Source organism: Heloderma suspectum, chromosome 1, assembly GCF_057233095.1.
Source record: "Heloderma suspectum isolate Gila_16-S chromosome 1, 16-S_ref, whole genome shotgun sequence".
NCBI classification, from domain to species: domain Eukaryota; kingdom Metazoa; phylum Chordata; class Lepidosauria; order Squamata; family Helodermatidae; genus Heloderma; species Heloderma suspectum.
In genome coordinates this window covers 305,086,078-305,098,851 of record NC_139458.1, presented here as the reverse complement: position 1 = coordinate 305,098,851, position 12,774 = coordinate 305,086,078, and the positions used below count along the sequence as shown (strand labels likewise).

The following is a 12,774-nucleotide window of genomic DNA, read 5'->3' as shown; positions in this document are numbered from 1 at the left end:
AGCCATGACTGGGGAAGGCACTGGCAAACTACCCCGCTACAGTCTGCCATGAAAACGCCAGCCTAAGCGGCGTCCCTCTAGGGGTCAGTAATGACCTGGTGCTTGCACAGGAGGAAACTTTCCTTTTTTTGAAGTAAGTACTAGAATTAAATTGGCTTTAAGCCAAGGAAATGCTACTCATGAGATGAAAATGAGTGAATGAATGAATGAAGATTAAGTATGAAAAGCATTACCTATTTTTATACTTTAACGGGTTCAGTGGTTTCTTGATATTACTGTCATTCAGCCATTTGTCTTTCATTGCTTCTTTAATGGAAGGTCGCTTCACTGGATCAGGTTCAAGTAAGGAGTGCATGAAATGAACAGCTCCTGTGCAGGAATTTCAGCAATACAGCATTAATTACAGCAATAGTCTGCATGGCACCAACATTTCAGAGCATCCCTGCCCCGCTTTCACCAGCAGAATCCACAAACAATAATAGAGAGGACAGAAGAAATGCTGCGTTCAGTCACAGCATCATGGCACCAAACCTCAGCTCAGTCCTCATTTCTGAGAGCATGGGAATGGCAACAGAAATTCTGCTGAATTTTGGATTCTGATGGAGAAGCTATTTGCCCCCAGCAGCAATATTCCCCCTCCTTCTGTGTCTTACACATGCACACAAAAATGTAATTTCTTATGAATATACCATGGGATAGTCTCCCGTTATCATACTTCCATAAATCCCAGAGCTGGTCTTCACCACTGTCTTGCACAAATGATCCAATTTAGTCACTGAGGGCTCACACTAAGTTATCATTTCCTTGATTTTTAGGCAAGAAGCCAAGATAAACATGTTAATGATGTTCCCCCCTGAGCACCTACCTGATGACCCTGGCCAGTCACTCTGAAGTTTTCTAATTACATGATATCCATCCATCCATTTAATATTTTTCTAGGAGCTGGTGCATTACAAAACAATCTTTACACTTCTATGCCTAGCCACCAAGAAGCTAACAGGCTAATTTTGCAGTATGGCTAACTGCCTTTAATTTCACATGGATCAAAGTGCTCTAAATTAGGATAAGGGTGCCCAAAGAGAGTTTTATGGGTTTCGAGAGTGGTTATTGTTGTTTTAAACCAGACTGGCTTTAAAATCATACTTGAAATCCCTGCTAGAACCCTGTAGTGCTTAGAAAGGTAAGCTTTAAAACACTGGCACCACAGTTTAACTTTAATGGGTTGGCTCCAGACTTTGAGTAGACCCACCGAAATCAATGGGATCTAAGTTCATGACTAATGAGTCTACTCTAAGTACTCCCACTCCCAATGGATCTCCTGTAAGTATGATATACTAAGTATGTCTGGATTTGACCCAATGCTTTGTGTGCTTTCGCAATCCACCAAACTGAACCAATTACCTGGGGAGGCGGTGGGCTCTCCCATACTGGAGGCCTTCAAGATGAGGCTGGACAGCCATCTGTCAGGAATGCTCTGACTTGGATTCCTGCACTGAGCAGGGGGTTGGACTCGATGGTCTTGTAGGCCCCTTCCAACCCTGCTATTCTATGATTCTATGAGTCACAAAAGCTTAAACCAAGAGCTTTGAGGCTTTAGTAGCAAAGTGAGTTATGCAGGACAATCTCTGCTCAAAATCTCAGTTCCTCTTCTAGGCACAGAAGGAAACAGGGGTGTGAACAATCAGCTCCTGCAATTGGCCAGCAGGATGAAGACTCTAGATTGGCCAGATCTGGCACAGATACTACTAGCCTGGCCTTCTGCCCTTATCTGGTCAACAGAGCAGCACCTTCTGCATGCTGCGCTTCAGGCTTCTGCTTTTAGATCCTGCACAAGCCCCAGCTCCCCTAGTTCCAATTTCAGGAAATGACCTCAGGGACCCTGGGCTGAAGAAGTACCCACCCGCCCCTGCCACGGGTACAGCTGTACTCCCCCAACCCAGGCACAGCTGCCTGAATCTGGCTTGGTCTGGCCCTGGTAATTGTAAAGTTGCTGGGTGATGGTACTCTGGATCTCTGCGCTGCTTTGTCTGACCTGGGCTGCTCAGTATAATACTAGAGGTGGAGAGAAGCAGATGCACAGTTGCCTTGGGGTATCACTTCACTGTTTCTAAGCAGAAATGGGTGACCTAACTACATGTTTGGCTAGCCAGACTGAGAGGTATTCGAGATTGCTGCGAACCTAAGGATAGCTATGTCTGCCGTTTCCAGGAAAACCTGTGGAAGAACGAGTGCCCAGTTCTCATCAGGTTACGTAGCTACTGGCACAGCCTGTCTCATGACACAGCAGGTGTGTCAGAATAGTCCCACCCACGTGATCCCAAATGATTTCATGATGTTGGGTTTGGTAGTTTTGGGTTAATGGGCCCATCACATGCAATTCCAAACTGGCCCCACTTGCACAGGATTGCTCCCCGCCAAGAGTCCAGGCTTCTCCACTTGATGACCATGTGATCACACTGCGACACAGCTTGATACTCTGATAAGTAGACCAAACCAATGGCCAAACACCACATACATGATGTGCATACCATCATTTAGCAATAGCAGGTGAGCACGCTGGGTTGGATCCAGACTTAGTCCTGTTTAGAGCAGACCTACTGAAATCACTGGGACAAGTTAGTCATGACTAGTTTAAGTCCCATGGATTTCAAATGGTCTACTTTAAGCAAGACTAAGTCTGTACACACCCCGTCCCGAAATTGCAGTGTTTGCCTGCCAAACCCCTCACGAAAAACGTTGCAAGCCATGACCGACCCCCGCTCATGTGGGTTCATCGCCCAAAATCAGAGTTGATAAATAAGGGTGCCATTGACAAATGATAATGCGCTAATAGATTTTGTACTTGGGAATCAGTTCTGGGGTACAAGATGAAGGGTAAGAAGTGTTCCCTACTATTTACTGGTAACTGCTTACAGCAGAGAAAGGTTCTGAACTTGGAATGGAGGAATCTGTCGATTTCTCTCCGTTTTTCATCTTTCCAATCTTAAATTCATTTCACCCCAAACTTCTTAAAAGTTTGCATGAAAAATTTGTGCACATTTTTGCGTGCATTTCTCCTAATGCACATATTTCAATGCAGTTTTGCCTAATTTTTGCAAGCAATTTCCCTAATACAATTAATTTTCGATGCTATTTTTACCAATAGGGACATTTTTGTGTGCGCCTTCCCTGAATCTATGCATTTTTGTGGACAATTTCATTGCAAAGTCCAGAGAAGTGTGGATTTTGAAGGATAACTGAGTTTCGGTTCATGTGTTGGTTCAAGAGGGTGAAATTGGATAAGTTCACATTAAGTCCCATGGATTTCAGAGGGTCTTAAGCAAGACTAAGTCTGAACACACACACCCTCCCGAAATTAAACTGTGAAATGAATGAATTTCTCCCCCATAGCTATTCTTAACAGATACCTAGTACCTGTTCAGTGGTAGACACAATAGTTATAAGATTAGCCTGGTTATAAAGTGTCAGCATTCGAGATTTTTTCCTAAAACTCTCTAAGTGTAATGGGGCACTCTAGTCAGTATAATGGCCTGGCCCTTTTTTGTTTGTTTTCGGAGGGAAGGAGCAGTGGAGGCCATTGCCCTGGGGTTTCACACGTAGAAGGTGCCAGATAGTTTTGCTTGCTCTACCAAGAACTGCTGTTGAGTTGACTGACAGGTGAAGTTAGTGTCTGAGTATTAGGCAATACTGTTTACTGTCAATAGGCAAGTGCTTGCTGTGGAAAGGTCATTTGGGAGTTTTAGCAATGGCTGGGCATTCTGCCTGGCAAAAGGCCCCGGAAAGGTCAGAAGTTGTTTCTTGAAGCAGACAAAAGGCACTCATTTCAAAAGAAAAATGCAGGCAATTTGAAGGTATGGGCAAGTTGGCCTACTGCTTCCAAGATGCTGCTATTCCTTGATAATATTGATGGCAAATAAAGTCACAACACTTGTCTTAAGAGAAATTCTGTTATGCCACATTTTCTATGGACATCAAATCATTAGGGGTACAACTGAGCCCATGTTAAGTGCTTTTAAGTCCCATTCATGTCAATGGGAGAATTAAGCAGGGACCTACATCTCTCCCAATGAAAATGAAGTACTTAGGTTTGAGTGGATCAAACTCTATGTGTAAAATATAAAACCAGGAATGGTTTACCAGTGGAAACGTTGGGTGGAATGGGATTCATTTCACCATTAACCATCTTGAGATGAAGCTGCTTGATATTAAATGGCTCCACAGTGAAGGGTAATGTGCCAGTTAGCATGGCGAACATGCTAACTCCTCTGTCAAGGAGAAAGACAATGAATAACGGCTGTGAACACAACATAATGCAGCGTCCTCTTCTCGTGTCATCCACACTCATTATGGAGGCTGCTTATACCAAGCAAAAACTGACAGTTATTTCCTGCAGAAGGCAATGATTAAGATTATGGCTTTTAAGCTACTGTATACTTCCCTTGAAGCACATCCATTATCAAAGGAGTACGGAAAAAAAGCAGCAAATTATACATTATTTAATTTATTGATTATCATTGTATTTTCACTGCCAGGGAAAGGGAGAGGTATTTGAAAGAATCTCTGCCTCAGTGTCAGGAGTGCCTTGGCGGCCTCTCTCAATAGATTCCAATAGCCAACTCAAGACACAGACGAAAGGAATTCTTTTCAAAGCTTTAATCCTTTTACAACTTAATGACTTTTTCAGGTGCTAATCACCAGCGACTAAGGCAAGGAACAGCAGAGTGGCCTAAGCTTCAAGTAGGCAGTTGATCCCCATTTGAAAGAGAGTCACTTGAAGACCCAGAACTTATGGGCTAGGGAGAGATCCTCCCTCTTTCCCTTGGGTCCATGGGAGGTGGCCGTTGCTTGTGCGCCAAACAGGCGCTACGCCTCCTTTCCACGCCCTCCATCGCTCGTCACTCTTTGCATCTGTGTCGAGCATCAAAGAAGCCCCCCTCCCGCACTCCCAGGGTCACTATCTATCTCTGGAATGCCGGCAGGAGGAATCTCTGCCAGGTGCTGAGCCTGTGAGAGATGAGCTGGCTCCTATCCCACGGATTGCTGTTCCTCCTCAGAATCAGAACTGCTCTGGGGCTCTCTGGGCTCAGTTTCCACCCTGACCCTCAGTTTTCCACCCTCAGTTTCCAGAGGGCCCAAAACAAGTTGACTGGCTTTGGGTATTACTATGCACCTTAACTTGGGAGGCATTTTGCTGCTCTCCTCAGGCAGCAAAATGTTGTGGAGCCAGCCCTGGAAATGGTTATAGAGACCTGTGGGGTGGGATAAGGTAGCAGAGATGGTACAGGAAATTATGTGGGGTAGAGAAACAACTGGGGCTACATAGAGATCTGTGGATGGGGAAACATGTTCAGGATTACATCAAACTTACTGTGTAATCCTAAACATGTTTACTCAGAAGTAAGTTGTACTGAGGTCGACAGGACTTACTCCCAGGTAAGTATATGTAGGATTGGAGTCTTACTCCATGTGCTCAGAATAAATGTGCTCAGAGCTGCAACCTTCCTTATCCACCATGAAGATAGTTCCAATATATGGATCTAGAGAGAAACCTGGGGACTGATAACTTTTGTTTAAAAAATAAACCAAAAACAAAGGTAGCCATGTTGGTCCATGAGAAATAAAACCCCCAAATCCACAGTTGGGCAATACCTTTATTAGGAATTTTGGTTGGTCCTTATAAAGATATCCAACTATGCATTCTGGTATTTTAAGAGTTGTATGATGGTGAGGTTGCTAGAAACTTAATATTGCAACATGTGGTGTAGTTTTTAGGATTTCAAAAAGTTAGAACTGAAGACCTGTTTTAAAAAAGTGTTCTAGAAGCCCAGAATCTACCCAAATAAAGTATTCGAAATAAAATGAGGAGGAATCTCTCTGCCTCCTCACCTGGTCTGAGGACCAGGAGCAGGAAAGCAACATCCCCCAGACCTGAGGTCTCTGTCCAGTGCTGTTGTGCTTGTTGGTAATGCAGGGGGAGGGGAGCAGTGAGGATTTACTCAGAAGCAAATTCTGCTATGTTTAGTTGGGATTACTCCCTAGTAATTCTATAATTTGCTGCCTAAGAGCATGGGTTATTATACACTACAATACATTCCCACACACTCCTGTGCCAGAGTTCCATGTCCAGTTTGCAGTTATTAATTGGTAAACGTTTAAGGTGCCATACAGCTCTTTGCTGTCCCAGGCACTTCATCCTCTGCATCGGCACTTGGGCCTGAAAGACTCAGGAAAAGTGTGAGTGCCTGGAGGGTATGTTTTAAGCAAGCACAATTTGGTGTATTGCACAGTTCTGTCCTAAAAGGAAGCAAGAGGTTAATAAGCTTGCCTTCTTTAACATTTAAATTATAGCAATGATTTCTAATTATATATGTATATTTGCATATGCAAATTTGTGCAATTTTGTTTGTCATATGGGCCCCAGATCTTTTAGGTACCTGGCACCACCCCTGGATTTATGTCATTTATTTAAGACATAAATGCCCCACTCCAGCAAGGAGACCTCTGTAGGTGACCAGACTTCCATATACGATGTGGAGGTCATTGCACATCTGGTTGAACATCCACATCATGAAACCCATCCTGTCCCCACTGAAAAGGCAGGAGATGCATGTGGTAATTAACAATCCTTTTCAGGGCCATGAATTATGTGTTACAAGTTGCATGCATGGTGCAGTGACTAGAGCAGGACTTAGGTCAAAGAGTCTTCCTGCCCAAGTCTTAACATGATGTTTACAGGCCCTGCCCATTACCAAGAACAGTAATGTTGGTGGGTGCTATAGACAGGGCCTTCTCAGTGGTGGCCCCTAACCTGTGGAATTCCCTCCCGAGAGATACAGCTGGGCCCATCTATGGCTGCTTCTAAGAGGGTGGTAAAAATTCATCTGTTCTCCCTGGCTTTTAATTGAAAACTTTTACAAAATTGTATTTTATTGAAACTGGTTTTATTAAAACTGCTTATATTTAATAAGGTTTTATTAATATGTTTGCTTTGTTTTTATGCTGTAAGCCATCTTGGAAGACTACGGTCTTGAAAGGTGGCTAAGAAATGGATTAAATAATTAAGGGAGCAATCCTATCGGGATAGGAGTCCACCTACAAACTCAGAGGCCACTGCCTATCTAATGCATGGTGGGAGGAGCACAGGGAATCCTCTCCTCTGTGCTCCAGTTGCCCTGCATTCTTGGCTAGACAGCTGATTTTGGCTGTCTAGCTGCAGGACATCGGAGTGCGGGGTGAGGAGGCTGGACGATGCATAGGAAGTGTCATACTGGCACTTCCGCACTCCCCGCCCCCGGGAATGCCCCCTTTTGCCCTGCTCCCGCTGCTCTTACGAGTCCGGGACAATCCACGCCACCTACGAGGCAGCAGAGGAGGGGGAGGGAGGCGGTTTTCCAAGAACCAACCTCAGAGCAGTTTTAATAAAACCAGTTTCAATAAAATACAATTCCGGTTCCCAGAAACTGACTGATCCTATGCTTGCCTAGCCACTGTCTAGTGGCCATAGGATTGCGCCCTAAAAGAACAAATAATACTGACTAGAAATCACATCATTCAGGCAAATAAACCAGTAGGGATGTCAGAATTCCGCCACGGATCTCGGTGAGTCCGAATGCCAGCGCATTCGCGCCCCAAACTCCGTGGCAGAACGGCCTGCCACCCCCCTGCGGATCCCCCCTGGGATGAGACTTACCTGGGGCGGATGTTCCAGGTGGCAGCGGCTGCTGGTCTTCCAACCGGCTGCCGCCACCATTTGCAGTCTTGTTGGGTTTTTTTTTTTACAAGACGTATAAAGATTTACGTAGCCTATCATGGCTGGGTAAAAAAAAAAGAACCGCGTACGCAAATGGCAGTGGCTACGGCCGCCGCCATTTGCATTCCTTATTTTTGGCCATCTTAGTCTACGTAAATATTTACTTAGACTATGACGGCAAAAATAAAGGGGAACGCAAATAGCGTAGTGGGCGCTATTTGCGTTCCTTTTTGATTCGCCGTTTCAGCCTACATAAATATTTACGTAGGCTAAAACGGCGAATCAAAAAGGGATGCAAATAGCGCCCGCTACGCTATTTGCGTTCCCCTTTATTTTCGCCGTCATAGTCTATGTAAATATTTACGTAGACTAAGACGGCCAAAAATAAGGAACGCAAATGGTGGCAGCTGTAGCCGCCGCCATTTACGTACGCAGTTTTGTTTTGTTTTTTTTACCCAGAGCCCTCCGCGGCCGGAAATCCAGCTGCGGATGGCTCTGGCCTGGGCCTCGCTGGCTGCTCTGCAGAGCTGCCGCAGAGCACAGCCGGCCGTGGAGGATTCCAGGGGGGAGGAACGGATCGCCTCCCCCCTGTCGAGGATTCCGGGGGGAGGGACGGAAAACTCCACCCCCATCAACATAATCCGCAGAAAGATAAGTGACTTTCATACATCCCTATAAACCAGTTAAACACACACACACACACACACAGGCTTGGATCCTAACGTACTGTAGATTAATTTAAGGAAGTACATGGAAGGAAAAGTTCTCATCCCCTCTTCTCCCCCTACAGCTACCTAATCCTCTAAAAGCCTCTCTGGAGGGTCGGCAGGGGGGGCTTCTGAACAATGTGAGGTGGGTCACTGGGGATCTGCTGGAGAAATAGGGAATCACCCAAGATCAGATGGGTCAGCCTATCCCACATTGGCCATTGCGCCCAGGCTTTTCAGGGGGCGCAGGAGGCTGGAGGCTGGGGTGGGGAGTGGGATGGGAAACCTTCTGAAGTTATCTTAGGATTCTAGCCAATATCATTATTTCCCATAGAAAACTGCAGCCTAGCTTTTGAACAGCAGATTTAAGATGCTTTGGGGGACTGTAATATGATTAGCTTTCATCCATCACCTGAATTTACAAAACACCAGTTTTGCTCCAAGAATGCCACCAGTTTCAGTAGGACGGAAGAGATGCAGCTTGTTACAGTCAATAAATCTCCAAGCTTCATGTCTCGTCAGTTTCCAGTCACAATTAAACCTTAAGCATATTGTCACTCAGTGTTATGTCTCATAAAGCGGCTGAGGCTGGAGCTCTTTCTTGCCCTCAAAATTTCCATGCTTTGGGAATTGCACATTCCAGTAGGGTGATGAAAAGAGCTATTGGTATTCATGAAGACATTGCTCTCATATATCACCAACACCAAGCAATTTAACATATACAGTTATTGCAGTGTTAAAAGTTATTTAATGCTTACATTAAATTTTCCTAATATTAATCTAATAATCTTCCAAAGTGTCATTCTTCTTTCTGAGAGCTTTTAGGATATGCTGAGAAAATATACTTTTAAAGAACTGGATGTGTTAGGGGAAACAGAGATAATAATATCATTTATATGGTGCTTTAGAACAGAGGTGGAGGACTAGAACCCCAAGATACACTTGGAATTAGACAACAGGTGCTGGGACTCCCAAATAGGCTTATTTCACTTTTTGTTCTACAACACACATCCAAAAACTTAAGCATTTTTTAATATATAGAATGGGCTAACTGATTCAAACTGGCTGGCTCTTTTGAGATGAAAGTTTAGGGCTGTTATGAAGGTGGGTCCTGCCATTCAGTAATTATCTGAGTTGCCGGCTAGACCCTGACATCACCAATGGGGGATATCATATTATCAGACAAAACAACTATCCGCTAAGGGGTTGACTTACTGAACTGAGAATCCTATAAAAGTAAGAGTTTGCTCTCTCCTCAAGAACCTTCCATATAAAATCTAATCCGAGGCCAAGATGTTCTCTCTCAGAGAGCATCCTCTCTGCAATGAACTGTATATATGCTTTGGAACCTGAGACTCTACTAAAGTATGTAATATATAACTAGCTAAGGAAGCAATCCTATGGTTGCTAGTCAGCAGCTAGACGGCCATAGGATATGTGGGTTTCTGGGAACCGACCTTGGAGCCCGCACTCCGAGGTCAGTTCCTGGAGAACCGACCTTCCCCCACTTCCACGCTGCCTCAGAGGCAGCGTGGAACAGCCCTGCACCATGCTTGGAAGAGGAGTACGGAGAGGCCAAAACGGGGCATTCTGGGGTGGGGAGAGCAGGACTGTGTGTATGACACATCCTATGTGTCATCCAGCAGCCTCCTCCCCCACTCCGCCTTCCCATGGCTAGACAGCCGAAATCAGCTGTCTAGTCGCAAATGCAGGGCAGGAGGAGTGCGGAGGGAACAATCCCCTCCATGCTTCTCCTGCCCTGCATTGGATAGGTGGTCACCTTTGAGTTCAGAGGCGGCCACCTATCCCCATAGGATTACGCCCAAAGTTAGTTTGATTTTATTGATTTTTATTTGGAATTCTGTGTGTGGGATTGTTGCCTTCTGTTCCCCCGCCCGTTTCTTCTTTCTTCCCAAATAAACTCGTTTTTTTACTTGGACATTTGGCTGTGTTGTTTCAAAAAGGAATTTCTCATTAAAAACTGTTCCTCACATGAAGGACCACGTGGTTACCAAACGGCCATTTGTGTTCTTATTATTTTCACAAGGTTTTTCTTGAGTTCTCTATTTCTGGGCTTTGGGCAAGAAAATCCAAAGCACCTTCCTTTTAATTTTTTGCCCCTGGGGTGGGCTGAAGAAGGAAGGGCCTTTGGCAATAGGGCCCAGAAACTCCCCAAGCAGCAGGACAGACTAGGATGCATTAGGAGACAACCTATCTATAATTCTGTTTTGGGGAACAATTGTAAAGAAGGGGTCTGCTAGTAGAAAGTCACCCTCCGCCCCAGTCCATAGCAGCATGGGACAGAATGAAATGGAAGAATCCTGAAGTGGTAGAGTGGACTGCACGACTTCAAACCGCTGAAGGGAATGTTGTTCCCCCACGTTAAACAGAAATCTCCTGCAAGTAAATAGAATCAGCACATAGGGGAGAAAGGCTCAACTCAGGTTTGCTCCCTGCAGTGCTGTTATTCTTCAGGCAGGGAGCTTTTCAGCCAAGGAAGCATTACAATTATGTTCAGGCATCTGCTGTCTGACATTGTTGTACCACCTCAGAACTCTGTCACTTCACTCGGCTGACCGCGTAGACCAGGTCTCAGATCCTTAACAACAATGCTGTACGGTAGGTCAGTATATTATTACCTCCACATTATAGGGGGGGGGGGTGGAGTTGAGAGGTAGTAACTTGCCTATGGCCATTTAGTGAGTTTGTTGCAGAAGTGGAATTCGATTCAGTGTCTTAGCCACTGCACTACTGCAGTTCTCTACAGTATCCCTGTGTGGAAATGAAATAAAGGCTTGTATCCAATGTTAGTCCTACTTAGAGTAGACCCATTCAAGGGAATGGGACTTACGTTAGACTAACATTGGATACAACCCCCAAAATATAATGATTAGACTATCTATCATCTCTCAGTTAGTAGTAGCCCTTGAAAAATACCACCACTTCATGAGATATGTGTGTAAGGATGCAAATGTGCAAGCTATGAGTAGAGAAAGTACTATTTGTCTTGGCCATATTCAGTGAATTGTAAGGCTCTTTCAGGCATATGTTCAAGAAACATTTTCATACTAGATAATTGACATTGTAACATTTTTCCCGGTAGAAAGGAGACTACTGGCATGTTAACCATGTTACTGTCCCTTTAAAGGGGCTAGCTATTCCTTATTTTTTCACACTTATGAGAAAAAGAGTTTTGGTATGGAGATGGCTCCTGTCAGTCTGCACCACAGAGTAGGAAGACCACAGAGCATGTGCATATAATTGCATGCACATACCACAAAGGACAGCAACTGGCCATTGTTGGCAAGGCGGTGGCAGGGGAGCAAATTCTTCAGTCAGGAGAACTGAAGACCTGTGACGTGGAGCTTTTTGAGACTGGGATTGTCTGTAGGTATATGTTAGGCCCCAAAGTAAGGGATTAGAGAGCATCTCCCTAACTGGTATGGAGTATCTTGTGGAAGAATACGGGTTTCAAGCCTCTTCTTACGACAGTTAAAATAGATCTCTGTGTTGAGGCCTACAGGCTTACACTTAACGTTTACTTAGCATATTGTTTGAAGCATGTTAAAACAGTGTGATGAATGTTTTGTTTTATTATGTAACTTAGGGGGGCAAATTATTATTATTATTATTATTATTATTATTATTATTATTATTATTTCTTAGACACCTTTCTCAAGAACAGTCTCAAAGCGACTTACAATAGAATTCAAACAAACAAAGTTTTGCGACAACAATTACCCATTAAAATACAACCACCTCATAAAACAACTAACATATCTGTGACAACCATAATCAATTCCTCTGTCAACCCAGCCAGCGGCCAGGAAAACTCCACAGAGGGCTTGTGGTCTGGAACTTTTTGACTGGGATTGTTTCTAATTTGATTGTAGGCCCAAGCTGCAAGTGAAGGCATCAGAGTTCCCCAGAAGAAGAGAGCCTATATGGTGGCTAAGGGATTTTTCTGGACTTTTATTTGGGCGGGGTGAGGGGGAGGTTGTTGAAAATTCCCTGATGTTTAGGGGAACCTGAATGTTCCAATGTGAGGTTACTACTTACGATTATGAGGTGGAAAGAAGCCCTTGCTACACTGTAACTAAGGGCTTCTTTCCACCCAAATCCCCCCTCCCCAAAGTATCCAGTACTCTCCCACCCTCTTCAAGGAGGACAAACCTTTGGCAAAGGGGGAGCAGGACTTAGACCAGCCCTTTGGTATTCCTTTGTTGGGATTTTCGGACCTGGTTTGCACTGTGGGTTAATTAACCTTTGGGACATCGCAACACATGCTACCCATCATCATGAATATGCAAGCCCTGG

At 44.6% G+C, this 12,774-nt stretch overlaps 1 protein-coding gene across 1 annotated transcript in view; it reads right to left on the bottom strand.

Annotated features, from left to right (window-relative positions):
* The window catches only part of LOC146359306 (uncharacterized), a 41,624-nt gene that overhangs the window by 18,838 nt on the left and 10,012 nt on the right, over positions 1 to 12,774 (bottom strand). Inside the window, exons 5-6 of the mRNA XM_084814138.1 lie at positions 4,138 to 4,265; positions 234 to 369 (exon numbers count right to left, since the gene is read on the bottom strand). Of these exons, the coding sequence (XP_084670264.1) occupies positions 234 to 369; positions 4,138 to 4,265 (264 nt within the window). The remainder of the gene's footprint in view (positions 1 to 233; positions 370 to 4,137; positions 4,266 to 12,774) is intronic.